The sequence below is a fragment of the Schistocerca nitens genome, chromosome 10 (genome assembly GCF_023898315.1).
Source record: "Schistocerca nitens isolate TAMUIC-IGC-003100 chromosome 10, iqSchNite1.1, whole genome shotgun sequence".
Classification (NCBI taxonomy): Eukaryota; Metazoa; Arthropoda; class Insecta; order Orthoptera; family Acrididae; genus Schistocerca; species Schistocerca nitens.
The window spans coordinates 87049409-87070355 of record NC_064623.1 but is presented as its reverse complement, the minus strand read 5'-3'; the positions used below and the strand labels follow the sequence as shown (position 1 = coordinate 87070355).

Sequence of the window (20947 nt, the reverse complement as noted above, 5' to 3'; positions counted from 1 at the left end):
TATGTCCTTCTTGCTCTGTCCTTTTTTTTTTTGCTCACATTTCTGCTACTCCTCATTACTTTCGTCTTTCCTCGATTTAGTCTCAGTCCTTATTCTGTACTCATTATACTTTTCATTCCATTGAGCAATCCCGTAACTCTTCTTCACTTTCACTCAGGATAGCGACGTCATCTTCAAATCTTATCATTGATTACCTTCCACCCCTAATTTTAACCCCACTCTTGAAGCTTTCTTTTATCTCCCACACTGCTTCTTCTGTGTGCATATTGAACAGTAGGGGCGAAAAACTACGTCCCTTTCTTACCCACTTTTTAATCCAAGCATTTCATTCTTGGTCGTCCACTCTTATTATTCCCTCTTGGTTCTTGTACATATTGTGTGTTAACCGTTTCTCCCTATAGCTTATCCTTATTTTTCTCAGAATTTCGAACATCTTGCACCATTTTACATTGTCTAACGCTTTTTCTTGGTTAACAATCCCTATGAACGTGTTTTGATTTTTCTTTAATCTTGCTTCCATTATCAACTGCAACGTCCGAATTCTCTAGTGCCTTTACCTTTTCTAAAGGCAAACCGTCATATCCTCATTCCTTACCTTAACAGTCCACCTAAATTTCACCATATGTCTGTAGCATCATATCTCAAATGCTTCGGTTCTCTTCTGTTCCAGTTTTCGTACAGTCCATGATTTACTACCATACAATGCTGTACTCCAAACGTACATTCGCAGAAATGTCTTCCTCAAATTAAGGCCTATATTTGATACTAATAGACTTCTCTTGGCCACGAACGCCCTTTTTGTCAATGCTAGTCTGCTTTTGATGTCCTCCTTGCCCCGTCCGTCGCTGGTTATTTTGCTGTGTAGGTAGCAGAATTCCTTAACTTCATCTACTTCGTGACCACCAATCCTGATGTTAAGTTTCTCGCTGTTCTCATTTCTGTTACTTCTCATTACTTTCGTCTTTCCTCGATTTACTCTCAGTCCATATTCTGTACTCATTAGACTGTTCATTCTATTCAGCGCATCATGTAATTCTTCTTCACTTTCACTCAGAATAGCAATGTCATCAGCGAATGGTATCATTAATACCCTTTCACCTTGAATTTTAATTCCACTGCTGAACCCTTCTTTTATTTCCATCATTGCTTGTTCGACGTGCGGATTGAACAGTAGGGGCGACAGACTACAACCCTGCCTTACACTCTTTTTAATCCGAACACTTCGTTCTTGGTCTTCCAATTTTATTGTTCCCTCTTGCTTTTTGTAAGTCTTTCCTTATTGGTTTCCCATATTTTGCGAACATCCTGCACAGTTTTACATAGTCTAACGCTTTTTCGAGATCGACAAATTCTATAAACGTGACTTGATTTTTCTCCACTTTGCCCTCATTCTCAAACAGATCGTCACAGTTACCTCTCTGGTGCCTTGACCTTCCCTACAGGCAACTAATCGTCATCTAACAGATCCCTAGTTTTCCTTTACGGTGTTCTGTACATTATTCTTGTCGGAAAGTTGGATGCACTGAGTTCTTAGGCTGTGCGAAAATTGTCAGCTCTTGCAATATTCTAGATTTTGCGGATGACGTTTTTCCGAAAGTTTTGTTGCCCATTTCCCCGAAATATTTTAGAAATTCCGATGCAATGTTATCCATCCCTTCTGCCTTATTTGATCTTGGCTGGCCCAAAGCTCTTTTAAATTTTGATTCTAATACTGCATCCCCTATCTCTTCTCTGTCGATTCCTATTTGCTGTTACTGCTTCTCCATTGATAGCATAATATTCGCTGCCTCCTTTTAGGCTGGCAGGACGCCATCTCGCCATCAGACAAGTCTTCTCCCTTGTATAAGCCTTCAGTGTACTCTGTCCAGCTAACCACATATTAGAAACGACGGAGTGGCTTCGTCCCACCGTAGCCCTCAGTGGTTCACAACCCCACTACAGGCCAGAGCAGTCCACCCACCCCACCGCCGCCCCACACCGAACCCAGGTTTATTGTGCGGTTCAGCCCCCAGTGGAGCTGCCCCCCCCCCCTTCGCCAGGAACGTCTCATACCAGACGAGAGTAACCCCAAATGTTTGCGTGGTAGAGTAATTATGGTGTATGCGTACCTGGAAACAGTGTTTGCACAGCAATCGCCGACATAGTGTAACTGAGGCGGAATAAGGGGAACCGGCCCGGTTTCACCGAGGTAGACGGAAAACCGCCTTGAAAACATCCACAGGCTGGCCGGAACACCGGACCTCGACAATAATCCGCTGGGCGGATTCGTGCCGGGGACCGGCACGCGTTCCCGCTCGGGAAGCAGCGCTTTAGACCGCGTGACCAGCTGGGCGAGCTTAGTTTAAAAATGTTCAAATGTGTGTGAAATCTTATGGGACTTAACTACTAAGGTCATCAGTCCCTAAGCTTACACACAACTTAACCTAAATTATCCTAAGGACAAACACACACACACACACACATGCCCGAGGGAGGACTCGAACCTCCGCCGGGACCAGCCGCGGGCTTAGTGGACATTAGTATTTCGTGGTCTATTCAATGCCATTATGACGTCTTGTACTCTATAGCAGACGCTTTCAATCAAGGGTCTCAATGTGTGTGGAGGAATCATAGCCCACTCTTACTGAAGAGCCTGGGTCTGACAAGGTAGTGGTGTTGGGTGGTGAGATCCGGAGCGAAGTCGACGACCTAACTCATCCCAGATGTGTTCCATGGGGTTCAGGTAGGGACTCTGAGCAGGTCTGTCGATTTCAGAGGTGTTACTGACAACAAAGCATTGCCTCACATATACCACTTTATGACAGGGTGCACTGTGATGCTGATAGAAAGAATCTTCGTCCCTGAACTATTCCGCTACTGTATGCAGTGCACAATACTGAAAAAGTGTTCCTATCCTTCCACGTTTACTGTGTTCTGAATCGCAACTAGGCGACAGCACCATAACCATTAAGAACAACTCCATACCTCCCCCATACTTCACTGTTGTCAGAACAGTGATTGCAGTAAGGTTCTCCAGACATTCACCAGATCCAGACCCATCCATGCCAAAGTATATAGCATAATTCATCACTCCAAACCACTCGTTTCCAGACAATTACTGTCTACTAGCCCGGCCACGCGAAGTGGCCACAGAGTGAGAGGTGCCACATCACGGATTGCACGGCCCCTCCCACCGGAGGTTCGAGTCCCCCCTCGGGCATGGGTGTGTGTGTTGTTCTTAGCATAAGTTAGTTTAAGTATAAGAACCACAGAGGGTCAATAAAAATGGAAGACTGAGAACGAACGTGTTCTGATTATAAGGGGTGTAGGATAGAAATGTACACTTTTTGCCTCTACTATTCCATCTATACACCGTCGAAGCAGAGACAAAAAACCGCGCAGAGTCGCCGCGCGGTTTGAGGCACCATGACACGGATTTCGCGGCCCCTCCCGCCGGAGGTTCGAGTCCTCCCTCGTGTATGGGTGTGTGTGCTGTTGTTAGCATAAGTTAGTTTAAGTAGTGTGTAAGTCTAGGGACTGATGACCTTATCAGTTTGGTCCCTGCTTCCGGAGTGGGAAGGCATGCCGGTCCCCAGCATGAATCCGCCTGGCGGATTGGTTTCAAGGTCAGGTGTGCTGGTCAGTCTGTGGATGGTTTTTAAGGCGCTTTTCAATCTACCTTGGCGAAAGCAGGCTGGGTCCCCTTATTCCGCCTCAGTTGCACTGTGCCAGCGATTGCTGCACAAACACTGTCCATGCAAACATTTGGGGTTACACTCGACTGGTATAAGACGCTCCCAAGGGGGAGGGGGTGGGTGTAGTCCACTGGGGGCCGAACCGCACAATGACCCTGGGTTCTGTGTGGGGCGGTGGTGGGGTGGGTGGGCTGCTGTGGCCTGTTGTGGAGATGTGAACCACTGAGGGCTATGACGGGACGAAGCCTCTCCATGGTTTCTAGATCCCTGGTTTAATTCATACCTACATACAGTCTACTGGTGTTCCTCTTAGACGACCTCAAGCGTTGCTTAGCATTGATTATAGAAGTGTGTGGCTTAAGAGGAGGTCCTAGACCATTATATCCCCTTCTTCTTAACTTCCTACGCACGGTCATCGCTGAATTGCTGGTAGCACTTCAGAACTCACGAATGATTCCATCCACTGATCGCACCACCCAATGCTCGACGGTCCCTGCCCATCACTACACAAGGTCTCCTTCGTCTTGACTTAGCTGTGGTTGGTCCTTCCCATTTGCCGGCCGCGGTGGCCTAGCGGTTCTAGGTGCTTCAGTCTGAAACCGCGCGATTGCTACAGTCGCAGCTTCAAATCCTTCCTCGGGTATGGATATGTGTGTTGTCCGTAGGTTAGTTAGGTTTAAGTGGTTCTAACTCTAGGGTACTGGTGACCTCAGATGTTAAGTCCTATAGTGCTTAGAGCCATTTGAACCATTTCTTTGCTGTTACTTCTTCTCCACTGACAGCATAATATTCCCCGCCTCTTTTTATGCTGGCAGGACGCCATCTTGTCACATCTGCTGCTGATTTCCACAGAGAATTGTCCAGATACTTCTGACTAGTCCGTAAGATTACTAGCGCACTTGAAAAAAATAAAGGGCCTGTTCCTGGTGAAACGTTCTTTAAACATATGAAATAATGCTCGATCTGATCTGTGCAATGGGTACTGAATTCGAATTTTCGTGTTGCGTGTTGTAAGCGCAAGTGATGTTTTTACTCTGTGTTATTGTTAGCAAAACTTTACAGTAATTGATTGGGCAATGCAACTCCCAATACCAATAAAGAAATACAGTCACTCCCCTTAGGCACTGAATCAACTGGCCCTGTTCAAAACTGATAACTTTGGTCCCTGTGCACATCACAAATAAATTAAATTGTCTTACCTCTAAAGCAGCAACGGTGGAACGCGATATATTCTGGTCTCTCATGAAAAACAAAAATATGCTAGGTACAGGTTCAGCAGTGTGCGATGCTGGCCATAATATTTTGAAATGCACATGTAATTCATTTCCTGATAAACGAGAACATATAAGAAAATTCAGTTTCTTTAAAAAATATGTCCTGGACAGGGAGGCGGTACTGATTATGTTGAATTACTAACACTAAGTTTCTTAGCAAAATTATATTGCAAGTTAAGTTTGCCTTCTCAAAAACATCTGACAATTGAGGTTACATTACTCACAACTGATTCACAAACAATGAGATTTAAACAGCACGTATTATTTGGCTTCACTAATCCAACAGAGGTAGCAAAGGACCTGGAAGAGCAGTTGAATGGAATGGACAGTGTCTTGAAAGGAGGATATAAGATGAACATCAACAAAAGCAAAACGAGGATAATGGAATGTATTAGAATAAAGTCGGGTGATACTGACGGAATTAGATTAGGAAATGAGACACTTAAAGTAGTAAAGGAGTTTTACTATTTGGGGAGCAAAAAACTGATGATGGTCGAAGTAGAGAGGATATAAAATGCAGACTGGCAATGGCAAGAAAAGCGTTTCTCAAGAAGAGAAATTTGTTAACATCGAGTATAGATGTAAGTGCCAGGAAGTCGTTTCTGAAAGTATTTGTACGGAGTGTAGCCATGTATGGAAGTGAAACATGGACGATAAATAGTTTAGACAAGAAGAGAACAGAGGCTCTCGAAATGTGGTGCTACAGAAGAATGCTAAATGTTAGATGGGTAGGTCACGTAACTAATGAGGAGGTACTGAATAGAACTGGGGAGAAGAGAAATTTGTGGCTCAACTTGACTAGAAGAAGGGATCGGTTGGTAAGACTTGTTCTGAGGCATCAAGGGATCACCAATTTAGTATTGGAGGGCAGCGTGGAGGGTAAAAATCATAGAGGGAGACCAAGAGATGAATACACTAAGCAGATTCAGAAGGCTGTAGGTTGCAGTAGGTACTGGGAGATGAAGAATCTTGCACAGGATAGAGTAGCATGGAGAGCTGCATCAAACCAGTCTCGGGACTGAAGACCACAACAACAATCCAACATAAACTCAGATCATCAAATTACATATGGCTCTGTTAACAAATCTTAGAAACATTACAAAAGTGAAATATCGAACTAGCCTTTTTATCAAAACAGTTCACGTACATTCTGGGGTTACTCAACAATTGAAAATCATCATCCAACTTGTCTATACTAACTCGCTGGCAAAAACAGAAATCGTAATGATTTAACATCTTTACCTTGGTTGCATGAAGACTTCTTCTCCCATGTTCAACAATACTGAAATACCTACATTAATCTAACAGTTGGTGACTTCATACAGCACACTACGAAAACTGCCTACTCCGTCGTCTTTCCCTCACAGACAGCTACCTACAACTGTGCGCCAAGCGCTGTCTTACTCCAACACTATCAGTATCTCTGGGTCTGCGATATAAAGCCTATCAAAGACATACATTGTTTACAAAATCATATTCGGGTGCCACATACAAATGAGCCCCAGTTTTATCCTTTCACTGGTACACTGGGGTTTAGACTGAATGGCTCTGCATGTGAGGGTTTAAATGGTCCTCAGGTTTCATTGAATCTATATAAAACTGGGAAAAGCGGACAGGACATTTTGCAAGTGAAAACAATCAGCGAACAAACGTTTCTAGAAATTACTGCAACCAGCGATCTTTTGTGATTCTTCAATTTGTGTTTGCCATGACAGATTTCAAATTGCCTAACTATTCACCATCATAAGGTATACCTGTATTATATATCTGGACGGTTGTGGGGGTGTAACTTCCCAACAGATAAAATAATAATATGTATAGCATTCACATTCAGCGTAACCTCCCAATAAATAAATTCCGTAACCTACCAATAATAAAATATGACTAACCTCCTAATAAAAAATGTGACTCACTTATAACCTTTCACTAATTGACTGACTGTGAATCTAAACTGGTAAATTTGGACGTCAGCGGTGCTGCGTCATGGGCCTGAAAGACCATACTGAATAAATTGAAAATTCTTACCTCAATCAAGTCGCCGGATAACGCGTATATATCTGCTCCTATAAGAAATTTTTCTGGCACAGCCCAGTGCAATGCTGGCCGATAGATTTGTCACGTATAAAAAGAAACAACTGATTTTTCTTTACAATAATCGGAATGACCATGGATTGGAGAATTTAGTAAATTCTATAAATTGAAATGAATGATTGTCAAAAGTAACTTTTTATGAGAAAGATTATTATTATTAGATTTTCTTTAAAAATATTTACATGGGACTTGATATAACAATAGTACATATGCGCGAGGCTGCTTTTACCTTATACTACATCGCTCAGGCACCGCCATCGGTCCCCACGACCGGCCCTGCCAACTCGATACACCATACTGCTAGCTACTAGGTTGGTTGGTTTGGGGAAGGAGACCAGACAGCGAGGTCATCGGTCTCATCGGATTAGGGAAGGATGGGGAAGGAAGTCGGCCGTGCCCTTTGAAAGGAACCATCCCAGCATTTGCCTGGAGCGATTTAGGGAAATCACGGAAAACCTAAATCAGGATGGCCGGACGCGGGATTGAACCGTCGTCCTCCCGAATGCGAGTCCAGTGTCTAACCACTGCGCCACCTCGCTCGGTGCTAGCTACTACTTACTCCTACTACCACATAGTTCCTACTGCAGTCAACACTGCTCTCTGGTCTGAGATTCTCTTATAGCTTACATATCCCAGGCAGCGCGTGAGCAATCCATCGAAATTACATCTGCTCGAGTGCGCTAGCAAAAAATTCCTTAGTCATGGACCTCTTAACAGGGGTAGTGTAGCTGTGGCAAGATATAAAAACGGAACATGTAAGCATAGTGACATGAATTAGTTACAACGTCACTTCGACTTGAAGGCATTTGGCCTACTTACAATCATTACATCAATAAGTGAAGATGGACGAATGGGAACCGAATTTAATGCACGTTCATCAAAATGTTCCATAAAAAAGGTTCGCCACTGCTGGAGACTAGCAACAGTCATTCTGCCCGTCATTTCACAAAAATTACCACCATACAACAAGTACTTGGTCGTCATAACATGTCGGAATAACTGTATCGTTTCAGGAAAATGCTCCGCCAACAGTTTCAGTGTGTCCTCCACAAGGAACTTTTGTAAACAGTTGGCTCCCCTTCATCCGTCTTCATTTTAGCGCCATCTCGATGACACGTTTATGGTTTGGCCATACGGCGTAAAGCCAACGTCTTTGCCGCAGTGGTAACACCGGTTCCCGTCAGATCACCGAATTTAAGCTCCCTCGGGCTTGGCTAACACTCGGATGGGTGACCATCCGGTCTGCCGAACACTGTTGGCAAGCGGGGTGCACTCAGCTTATGTGAGACAAACTGAGTGGCTACTTGCTGACAACGACGGGAGAGCGGTGTTCAGACCACATGTCCCTCCATATTCGCATCGGATGACGCCTAAGGGTTAAGGATGACGTGGCGGCCGGTCGGTCCCGCTGGACCTACCGAGACCAGTTTGAACATTTGAACAAGATGAAACCGAACATCGAGTTCACTTTCGAAACAGACGAAAAAGGAAGGCTGCCTTTTTAGATATTTTTGTACAACGAAAGTCGGATGGACGACTCTGTCAAGTAGAGAACCGCAAGCCGACACACACTGATTCATATCGTAGCGCCCAGAGCTTTTGACACCCATTCCAGAAGAGAACAGTTTTATATACATTGGTACACGGGGAGAAAAGTATATGTTAGGAGAACCACTTGGCTTCTGAAATTAATCATCTGAATTTCGTGTTGCGATAGAACGACTATGGCTGACATGGTGTGAAGCTAGCGTTCTCCAAGAAGAGCAACACTGAAAATGCTGAACGTAGTGAATGAATTTCACGCAACACTGGGGTAAAATTCTATAGTATCCATTATTTGTTTCACGAACCGGTTTTCGGTTGTTACGCCATCATCAGGTACAAAGATAAGTATGTGGTGGAGTGAAATTTTATTGGATCAAAGATTCTAAATTAGTGCATGCACAGTGTATCTCTATTTCCGGAGACTAAAAATGTTAATGTTAGAATTAGGAAAAAAACAAGAGGAATTATTTTCACTGTAAATGCGACGTAAGATTATTTAACTAAGATAAAATTTGTGATATGCTAAACTAATAAACTATAGACAATTACAACAGTTGTACACAGAAAAAAATAATTGAACAACAAACTTTGGTAACATATTCCAAAGCTGAAGAAATTAATCTTGTCTTTAACAGGTCCTAAATTACATACACCAAAAAAGGTTTTGCATCACCCCGGTCCCCAGAAGATAGACCTTGACTGTGGATATTGTATCACAGACACAGTTCCTTTGACTGTTCAGAGATATCACTAAACTCGCCCAAAGATGTAAACAACCACGCATGAGCAGCGCCTATTAGACGGAGGAGGTCAGACAGCCAATCAGTTCCAGTCACTCCACTAGGAAGGACGTACACGGCTCGTGTTGTCTGTAGTTCAACCATGTCTAGACTGTCAATACCGCAGTTCAATCGCGTCCGCATTGTTACTTTGTGCGAGGAAGGGCTCTCAACAAAGGAAGTGTCCTGGTGTCTCGGAGTGAACCAAAGCGATGTTATCGGACATGGAGCAGATACAGAGAGACAGGAACTGTCGATGACATGACTCGCTCAGGCCGCCCAAGGGCTACTACTGCAGTGGATGACAGCTGCCTACGGAGGGACCCTGACAGCAACGCCACCATGTTGAATAATGCTTTTCGTGCAGCCACAGGACGTCGTGTTACGTCTCAAAGTATGCGCAATAAGCTGCATGATGCGCAACTTGACTCCCGACGTCCATGGCGAGGTCCCACTTTGCAACCAAGACACCATGCAGCACGGTACAGATGGGCCTAACAACATGCCGAATGAATCGAAGAGTGTCACATATGCCTTCAGCCACACAATCGTCGGAGACGTGTTTGGAGGCAACCTGGTCAGGCTGAACGCCTTAGAGACACTGTCCAACGACTGCAGCAAGGTGGAGGTTACCTGCTGTTTTGGGATGGCATTATGTTGGGCCGACGTACGCCGCTGGTGGTCATGGAAGGTGCCGTAACGGCTGTAATATACGTGTATGCCATCCTCCGACCGATAGCGCAACCATATCGGCATCATATTGGCGAGGCATTCGTCTTTGTGTACCACAATTCGCACCCCCAAATCTCGTGAATGACTTCCTTCAGAATAACGACATCGCTCTACTAGAGTGGCCAGCATATTCTCCAAATATAAACCCTATCTAACATGCCTGGGATATATTGAAAAGGGCTGTTAATGGAGGACATGACCCACCAACCAGTGTGAGGGATCTACACCGAATCGCCGTTGAGGAGTGGGACTAGCTGGACCAACAGTGCCTTGATGACCTTGTGGATTGTATGCCACGAAGAATACAGGCATGCGTCAATGCAAGAGGACGTGCTACTGGGTATTAGAGGTACCAGTGTGTACAGCAATTTGGACCACCACCTGTGAAGGTCTCGCTGTATGGTGGAACAATATGCAATGTGTGGTTTTCATGAGCAATAAAAAGGGTTGCAGTCAGTAGTTCGTGCTGCAGTTCGGCGGCATCATTTGTGTGTGGATGTTAATGGTGACCATTTCGAACACCTACAGTGATATCTTTAAGTTGGACTTTAAGCTACACGTTCACCAAAACAAGACAACTCCGTCAATTAGTTTGCAAGTCATGGACTTTGAAACAGTGGATATATCTTTTTGGACCCCTCTGTATATAACCCAGACAGGGATCACCCAGAAGAAAATAGAAGAGGTAAGACTGTATTGTTTATAATAATCCGGCACGTCATATTAAATCTGTTTAAAATGAGGTATATTGCTGAAATGCGTGAATGCTAGTTACATATCTTTCCGCTACAAGTTGTATGGGATCCACCAGATCGGTCAACAAAACAACTAGCGGTATCTGTTACAAATTAGAGGAACCGCTCACATTTTTAAAAAATTCAAGGGAATGTGATTATACGAAACGGTCATCGAAGGGCTTTCTAAATAGGAATATGTATTATTTTTTGTTAAAGAATCCATGTAGCCTAATTATACACAATGATCCCTTGGCCGCCAATAAAAGATTTGCTGAGGCGGTCTGGAGATATGGATGTAGGAAATACTGTGAAGGTATCTGAATGGATGGAACGTTTCCCTTTAGCCCAACAAACTACCATCACACAAATTTCTTCCTTCGTCCGCATTCCTCAGTGATGCCCCTCTCTGATATCATAGAATCAGACGTAAACCAAGGTCCCCCTACTGATCTTTCAAGGAATTCGAGAAGTCGGAGTTCAGCAACATCATGTTTACCGTTTTCTTCTGTTTTACCACTGCCAACGAAAACCATCCTTGTACCACAAAAACGAGGGAAGAGAAAAATTCAGCTTCCCATGTGGCTTCACTAGTTTATCTCAACCGTGCAAGATGGAAGAATATATCGGAATTTGAAAACAGACAAGGAAAGAAAGTCAAGGGCTGCAGAAATGCGTTGGATATTCAAGAGAAGCCTCGAAATCCAGAAGACGATTAATTTTCATCATCATCACCAAAATCTGACTTGGAGGAAGAAAGCGTACCTTCTGGTTGCTACCTTTGATGAGTGAAGAGAGGGAAATGGATCAGGTATAATTGCGGGGTGTGGTTTCGCGAAACTTGTATGACCGCTGCTGGTCGTAAACCATTCCGCTTTGGGAAATGCATGTAACAACTACTGCAACGATGAAAAAGTGTAATCTTCCATACTGTGTATGTCATCAGTCTTTTGACTGGCTTACTGCGGTGAAATCTTCTGGTGCACCAACGTCTTCAGCTCAGAGTAGCACTTGCAACCTACGTGCTCAGTTATCTGCTGGATGTATTCTAGTCTCTGTCTTGCTCTACAGTTTTTACCCTATATAGCTCCCTCTAGTACCACGGAAGCCATTCCTTGATGTCTTATTGTTGCCGCAAGGGTTGTTGTTTGGGGGAGGAGACCAGACAGCGAGGTCATCGGTCTCATCGGATTAGGGAAGGACGAGGAAGGAAGTCGGCCGTGCCCTTTCAAAGGAACCATCCCGGCATTTGCCTGGAGCGATTTAGGGAAATCACGGAAAACCTAAATCAGGATGTCCGGACGCGGGATTGAACCGTCGTCCTCCCGAACGCGAGTCCACTGCGCTACCTCGCTCGGTCCTGATGTCTTAACAGATGTCCTCCCATTCTGTGCCTTCTTCTTTTCAGTGTTTTCCATACATTCCTTTCTCCGGGAAATCTCCTCATTTCTTACTGTATCCGTCAACCTAATTTCCGGTTTTCCCACAGTCCATGTTTCACTACCATACAGTGCTGTGCTTTAAACGTACGTTCTCAGAAATTTTTTTCTCCAATTAAGGCCTATATTTGAAACTAGTAGACTTCTCTTGGCTAGGAATGGTCTTACTGCCAGTGCTATTATGCTTTTTATATCCTCATTGCTCCGTCCGTCATGGGTGATTTTGCTGCCTAGGTAGTAGAATTCTCTAACTTCATCTACATCCTGATCACCAATCCTGATGTTAAGTTTCACGCTGTTCACATTTTTGGTACTTCTCGTTACTTTCATCTTTCTTCGATTTACCCTTCATCCATATTATTTACTCATTAGACTTCTCATTCCATTCAACATATCCTGTAATTCTTCTTCACTTTCTCTGCGGATAGCAGTGCCATCAGCCAATCTTATCATTGATATCCTTTCACTTTGCACTCTTGCACCTTTCTTTTAAGCTTCTATTAAGCTTCTTCGATGTAGAGACTGAACAGTAAGGGCGAAAGGCCACATCTCTGTCGTACACTCTGCTTGATCAGGGCACTTTGTTCCTGATCTTCCAGTGCTATTGTTCCGTCTTGGCTCTTGTAGACATTGTATACTACTCAGGTTTTCCTAGAGCTTACCCCTATTTTTCTCATAATTTCGAACATTGTGCAAGACTTTACATAGTCAAACGATGTTTCCATGCAGACAAAACCGTGATTTTCGTTTAGTCTTCCTTTCATTATCAACCGCAACGTCAGATCCGTCTCTCTGATGTCTTTACCTTTCCTAAAGCCAAATTGAGCAGCATGTTACAAATCCTCAGTTTTCTTTTCCATTCTTCTGTATATTATTCTTGGCAGTAACTCGGATGCATGAGCTGTTAAGCTGATTATACACTTCTGGAAATTGAAATAAGAACACCGTGAATTCATTGTCCCAGGAAGGGGAAACTTTATTGACACGTTCCTGGGGTCAGATACATCACATGATCACACTGACAGAACCACAGGCACATAGACACAGGCAACAGAGCATGCACAATGTCGGCACTAGTACAGTGTATATCCACCTTTCGCAGCAATGCAGGCTGCTATTCTCCCATGGAGACGATCGTAGAGATGCTGGATGTAGTCCTGTGGAACGGCTTGCCATGCCATTTCCACCTGGCGCCTCAGTTGGACCAGCGTTCGTGCTGGACGTGCAGACCGCGTGAGACGACGCTTCATCCAGTCCCAAACATGCTCAATGGGGGACAGATCCGGAGATCTTGCTGGCCAGGGTAGTTGACTTACACCTTCTAGAGCACGTTGGGTGGCACGGGATACATGCGGACGTGCATTGTCCTGTTGGAACAGTAAGTTCCCTTGCCGGTCTAGGAATGGTAGAACGATGGGTTTGATGACGGTTTCGATGTACCGTGCACTATTCAGTGTCCCCTCGACGATCACCAGTGGTGTACGGCCAGTGTAGGAGATCGCTCCCCACACCATGATGCCGGGTGTTGGCACTGTGTGCCTCGGTCGTATGCAGTCCTGATTGTGGCGCTCACCTGCACGGCGCCAAACACGCATACGACCATCACTGGCACCAAGGCAGAAGCGACTCTCATCGCTGAAGACGACACGTCTCCATTCGTCCCTCCATTCACGCCTGTCGCAACACCACTGGAGGCGGGCTGCACGATGTTGGGGCGTGAGCGGAAGACGGCCTAACGGTGTGCGGGACCGTAGCCCAGCTTCATGGACACGGTTGCGAATGGTCCTCGCCGATACCCCAGGAGCAACAGTGTCCCTAATTTGCTGGGAAGTGGCGGTGCGGTCCCCTACGGCACTGCGTAGGATCCTACGGTCTTGGCGTGCATCCGTGCGTCGCTGCGGTCCGGTCCCAGGTCGGCGGGCACGTGCACCTTCCGCCGACCACTGGCGACAACATCGATGTACTGTGGAGACCTCACGCCCCACGTGTTGAGCAATTCGGCGGTACGTCCACCCGGCCTCCCGCATGCCCACTATACGCCCTCGCTCAAAGTCCGTCAACTGCACATACGGTTCACGTCCACGCTGTCGCGGCATGCTACCAGTGTTAAAGACTGCGATGGAGCTCCGTATGCCACGGCAAACTGGCTGACACTGACGGCGGCGGTGCACAAATGCTGCGCAGCTAGCGCCATTCGACGGCCAACACCGCGGTTCCTGGTGTGTCAGCTGTGCCGTGCGTGTGATCATTGCTTGTACAGCCCTCTCGCAGTGTCCGGAGCAAGTTTTTAATGTGACTGAAAGTACGTAGCTGGCAGTAGTCTGCAGCACATCTGTTAGAATGGGAATGGCCTTCGAATGCATGTTTTATCTCGTCACTTATGCGCTTTGCCCTGTACTGATCTTTTCTGACTGCAAGAATGTAAACTATCAATAACTTTAAACCAAACCAAAACTGCATAAATTTGCGTAACACAAAACTGAATCGGTTGCAATACTATTGCTTTGAAATTGACCCTGGTAATGAAATAAAACTTTGGCAATCTGAAAAAAATGGTCCCTGTACTTAATGAATGCTATCGCTCTTTGCACTGCTCTCTGTTAGTACTTTAAATTGCATAGTACAGTTGCATTGTGCAAGACTATTGCTTAGCATACATTTTACGTAAATCGAATATGACTGAGACAATAACTTTTCGAGCAAAATTCTTAATCAAAAATGACATGGGTCTGGCAACTAGTATTGACTTGGGGTAAGTAGCAGTAAGATACTAACTTTAAAACTTGTATCTTGACTGTTTGAAAGTTAATAATTCTGACAATTAACACACAATAAACTAATTATACATTAACAATTAGGCTTACAAAATCATTGGATGCGAGTGCTATACATTGTCTCAATCATCACTTGCGAATATGCCCATTGCATTGGTAACAAACAACTTTCTTTACCTTAATTATTTCCAGTATGGTATCTTGCAAATAAAAACCATTACTGCCCGTAGCGAGTAAGTATATACCCAACACACATCAAATACAACACGTCTTTACTCTTGAGAGTCCTTCATACATCTTTTATCTAAAGTTACTCTTTACATTTTTACACTTGCATGTCTTCCATACCTCTCTCTCTATCTAGAGTTACTCTAACACATTACCCATAACACCTTGAACCAGCGATCGCTGTTGAGCAGCGACGCTACTACACAATCGATACTACATTTGACCATCTCTGGCTCAATACATCTACAGCTTCATCTATATGGTTACTCTGCAATTCACACTTAAGTGCCTGGCAGAGGGTTGATCGAACCATTTTCATAGTACTTCTCTACCATTCCACTCTCGAACGGCGCGTGGGAAAAAGGTACACCTGAATCTTTCCGTTCGAGCTCTGATTTCTGTTATTTTATTATGATGATCGTTTCTCCCTACGTAGGTGCGTGTCAACAAAATATTTACGCATTCGGAAGAGAAAGTTGGTGATTGAAATTTCGTAAATAGATCTCGCCGCAAAGAAAACCGCCTTTGTTTCAGTAACTGCCACCCCAAGTCGCGTATCATATCAGCGACACTCTCACCCCTATTGCGCGATAAGACGAAACGAGCTGTCCTTCTTCACACTTTTTCGATGTCCTCCGCCAATCCTACCTGGCAAGGATCCCACACCGCGCAGCAATATTCCAGCAGAGGACGGACAAGTGTAATGTAGGCTGGCTCTTTAGTGGGTCTTTCGCATCTTCTGGTGTTCTGCCAACAAAGCGCAGTCTTTGTTTCGCCTTCCCCACAATATTATCCATGTGGTCTTTCCAATATAAGTTGCTCGTAATTGTAATTCATAGGTAATTGACAGCCCTTAGATTTGTGAAATTTATCGTATACCTAAAATTTATCGGATTTCTTTTAGTACCCATGTGGATGACCTCGTCTTTTCGCACCATACAGAAATTCTCTCTAGATAATTTTGTAATTGGAATTGATCGTCTGATGATTTTGTAGACGATATGCACGCAATTTGATTATAGTTACTTGTGAGGAACGGTATCAGAAGCCTTCTGGAAATCTAGGAATATGGAATGGATCTGAGATCCCTTGTCGACAGCACTCATTACTTCATGCGAATAAAGAGAGATCTGCGTTGCACAAGAACGATGTGTTCCGAATCCGTGTTGGTTATGTATCAATAAGCCATTTTCTTCAAGGTGATTCATAATGTTCGAGTACAGTATATGCTCCAAAGTCCTACTGCAAATTGAGGTCAGTGATATGGATCTGTAATTCAATGGGTTACTCCTATTTCCTTTCTTGAATATTGGTGTGACCTGTGCTACTTTCCAGTCTTTAGGAACAGACCTTTTGTCAAGTGAGCGGTTGTATATGATTGCTAAGAAAGGTGCTATTGTGTCAGCATACTCTGAAAGGAAGCTGATTGGTACACCATCTGGACCGGAAGACTTGCCTTTCTTAAGTGATTTGAGTTGTTTTGCAACATCTAAGCTATCTACTTTTATGTCACTCATGCTAACAGCTGTTCTGGTTTCGAATTCCGGAATATTTACTTCGTCTTCTTTCGTGAAGGAATTGCGGAAAACTGTATTTAGTAACTCCACTTTAGTGACACCATCGTCGGTAACATTTCCATCGCTATCGCGCAGTGACGGTATTGACTGTTTTTTGCCACTGCTGTACTTTACATACGACCAGAATCTCTTTGGGTTTTCTACCATATATTGAGACAATGTTTCATTGTGGAAACTATTAAAAGCATCTCGCATTGACATCCGCACTAAATTTCGAGCTTCCGTTAAACTTAACGAGTCTTGGGGATTTTGAGTTCTTCTGAATTTGGAACGCTTTTTTCGTTGCTTCTGCAACAGTGTTCTGACGCGTTTTGTGTATTATGGTGGATCAGTCCCGTCTCTTATTAACTTATGGGGTATGAATCTATTGCTGTCGGTACTGTGTCTATGAATTTGAGTCATATCTGGTCTACACTTACGTAATTAGCTTAGAAGGAATAGAGACTCTCTCTTAGGAAGGCATCAAGCGAATTTTTATGTGCTGTTTTAAACAGATACATTTTGCGTTTATTTTTAGTGGTTTTGGTTGATATGGTTTTGAGCCTCGCTACAATGACCTTGTGTTCACTAATCCCTGTATCCGCCATGACGCTCTCTATTAGATTAGGATTATTTGTGGCTAAGAGGTCAAGTGTGTTTTCGCAACCATTTACAATTCGTGTGGGCTCATGAACTAATTGTACAAAGTAATTCTCAGAGGAAGCATTTAGTACAATTTCGGAAGATGTTTTCTGTCTACCACCGGCTTTGAACATGTATTTTCGCCAACTAATCGAGGGTAGATTGAAGTCTCCACCAATTATAACTGTATGAGTGGGATACTTGTTTGTAATGAGATTCAAGTTTTCTTCGAACCGTTCAGCTACTATATCATCTGAGTCGGGGGGTCGGTAGGAGCCAATTATTATTTTGCTACGGCTGTTGAGTGTAAACTCTACCCACAGTAATTCGCAGAACCTATCTATCTCAACTTCACTACAAGATAAACTACTACCCACAGACAGAAACACACCACCGCCTACTTTATTTAATCTATACTTTCTGAACACAGTTTGTACCTCTGTAAAAATTTCGGCAGAATTTATCTCCGGCTTTAGGCACCTTTCTGTTCCTATAACGATTTCAACTTCAGTGCTTGAAGCTCTGGTACTTTTCCATCATCATCATCATCATCATCAGTGTTCTGCCTAAAGGCAGGTTTTCACATGGTAGTTCTCCAGGCTGTCCGGTCTTCTGCCATCCTCTTCAGGTCTGCATAATTTTTCCTCTTCCCTTTATGTCATCTTGTATCTCCTTCTTCCTCTCAGTCTTCCTCAATGAATGTCCCAATCAGTTCTTTTTCCTTTCTCTTACAACCTTCAGCAGACATCTTCTCTCACCAACCCTTTCCAATACTCTTTCATTACTCACTCTTTCCATCCAGCTTATTCTCTCCATTCTCCTCCACATCCACATCTCAAATGCTTCTAACCTTTTTTCATCCTCTCGTCTCAGTGTCCATGTTTCTGGCCCATATAGTGCAACACTCCAGACAAAACATTTGCCAATCCTTTTCCTTAGTCCTTTATCTAATTTTCCACATAAGAGTCTCCTCTTTCTGTTGAATGCCTCCTTCGCTATGGCAATTCCAGTTTTCACCTCCTGATTACATCTCAAGTCTTCAGTTGCTGTGCTTCCGAGATATTTAAATTGACTTACTTGCCTAATGGTAGACTCTCCTATTTTAATATTGGACAGTCTGCGTCTTGTACTGATGACCATACTCTTTGTTTTTGCTGTGTTTATTTGCATCCCATATTCCACAGAAGCTTTATTCAGATCTTTGAGCATGTTATTCACTGTCCGCTCACTTTCTGCCACTAATAGCATGTCATCAGCAAATCTTATAGATTCTATTCTCTTTCCACCAATACATATTCCTCTTTTCCCATCTAAACTTTTCGCAATAATCTCTTCAAGGTATACGTTAAACAACAGCGGGGAAAGGCAACAACCTTGTCTAACACCTCGTCCACTGCTGCTTCCTTCTGACATTTCATTTCCAATCCTTATCCTTACTTTCTGGTGTAAATATAGATTCTGTATCAGTCGTCTCTCTTTACTCCTTTCCTCTTCAAGATATCCATCAGCTTGTTCCACTGAACTCTGTCAAAAGCCTTTTCTAAATCTATAAAAACAGCAAAGATTTCTCTATCCTTTTCCATATATCTTTCCCTTATAGTTCTTAGCAGGCCAATAGCATCTCTTGTTCCTTTTCCTCTTCTAAATCCGAACTGCTCCTCTACAATCTCTCTATCTAGCTTGCCATATAACCTCCTGTTCAACACTCTCAGCAAGACTTCAGCTGCATAAGAAATTAGACTGATGGTCCGGTGCTCTTCACATTTTTTAGTATTTCTCTTTTTCTCTATTGGTATCATAACTGTTGCAGCGAAGTCCTCAGGCCATTTCGCTTTGTCATATATCTCGTTACAGAGGTAGACTATTTCTTTTTTTGCCTTGTTTTCCAACACAGCTACGACAATTTACTACTAAAATACCGACTGTTGCTTGGTCGATTGTCGTCGTTCCTCTGCCCTGTACCCTTTGAGACTGGAGCCCTTTTTGTGCTTTCCCGAGACTGTCTAACCTAAAAATACCGGTATGTAAATTTTTCTTACAAACTTTTACCCTGTGTTTATGCCTTTCAACATAGACCCACATTATGCCACTCAGTCTGGGTGGCGACACCGGGTCGCGGTCGTATTTTAAGGTGCACAGCTTCTGAACGTGAGAAGAGGGATCATTACGGTTGTTGCATTGTTTCAGGTCGGTATCGGCGGACCACTCTGGCTGGGAACCGGCCAGGCCAACCCCAGCACCGGAAGCTGCGGGCACCGCAGGGCAGGGAGACGACGGCTTCCAGCCCATCCTGCAGCGCGTGGCGACGCTGGAGCGCGACCCGAACAGGGACCGCCTGCTGGACTACATCAGCGCCGTCAACAGGAGGCACGCCTTCGGCATCCACGCCAGGAGGTCTGACCCGGCCGCCACCCAGTACCAGCAGTTCAGGGCCAGGCTGCTCCACCACCCCGGCGCGCAGGTCTACCCCACGGCGGCACTGTACGCTGCAGCCCCACAGCAGATCAAGCCGCCAAAGGTAGACAGCTAGCTGCCCCATCCATCCTACATACCCACCACAGCTGGGTGCTCATGTCTCTCTGAGTGTGCTTCACCCTGCATACAACACCAGGTGCTTCTGCATGTGAGTCGCTTAGATGCAAAACTATGTCCACTTTTTAAAAAAAATTGAGTTGGCAACTCTGGATTGTAGAGCATGACATTTTACACATGCTTGAAATGCTATTTATGCTAAAAGCTCTCCATGTCCTATAGAAAACAGCTCACGAAAGGTGTGGTTAGATTCAAAACTGTCCATGTCCATCAGTAAGTTGGATGCAAAACTTGCCTTGTCCCTTTTGACAAATCGCATTGAAGGCTGAGGTCATGTGACTGTAATGCGAGATGGCTACCATAAGCATGTAAACATTGTACTTGTGTGGTGTATTACAGCTGTTTAATCTGAAAGTTATACACATTCTCAGAATGCTATAAAAGTCCAAGGGGAGCCTAATTATAATTCTGAAACCAACCTACCAGTGTCCGTATGCAAACGTGGGCAACACTTAGGACACATAAACTCGAGCTGCATTACGAACACGGTTGTTCCTATTAATGAAAAGAAACTGGAGGATGTTTCAAAACCCCTCGAGAAACACTATGGTGAGTCCTGGAGGGAACGTGAATCCCTGTCGTGGTACATGACATTACTAGGTTCCAGCGGGTCAGGGGCATCAGTTGAATCAGAATGCCTAGCAGGAGAAGATGAAGACATTGCAGTTTGTCAGTTGTTACACCATGTACCTTCAGAAATATTAAAAGAAATTAAAACTGAATACACAGTTTTATGTTCACCCCATATCCTCTCCTCATGTACAACTAGTCAGGTTCAAAACTGTCCATGTCCATTTCAGTTACATGCAAAAGTGGCCATCTGCAAAGTCAGATGCAAAACTGTCCAAGTCCATTTTTATTTTGCTTATATCTTACATGCATTGAGT

At 44.1% G+C, this 20947-nt stretch overlaps 1 protein-coding gene across 1 annotated transcript in view; it reads left to right on the top strand.

The window, feature by feature from the left end:
- LOC126209900 (uncharacterized) overlaps positions 1-20947 on the top strand; it is a 148121-nt gene that overhangs the window by 47551 nt on the left and 79623 nt on the right. Inside the window, exon 5 of the mRNA XM_049939022.1 lies at positions 19656-19986. Coding sequence (XP_049794979.1) covers positions 19656-19986 — 331 coding nt within the window. The remainder of the gene's footprint in view (positions 1-19655; positions 19987-20947) is intronic.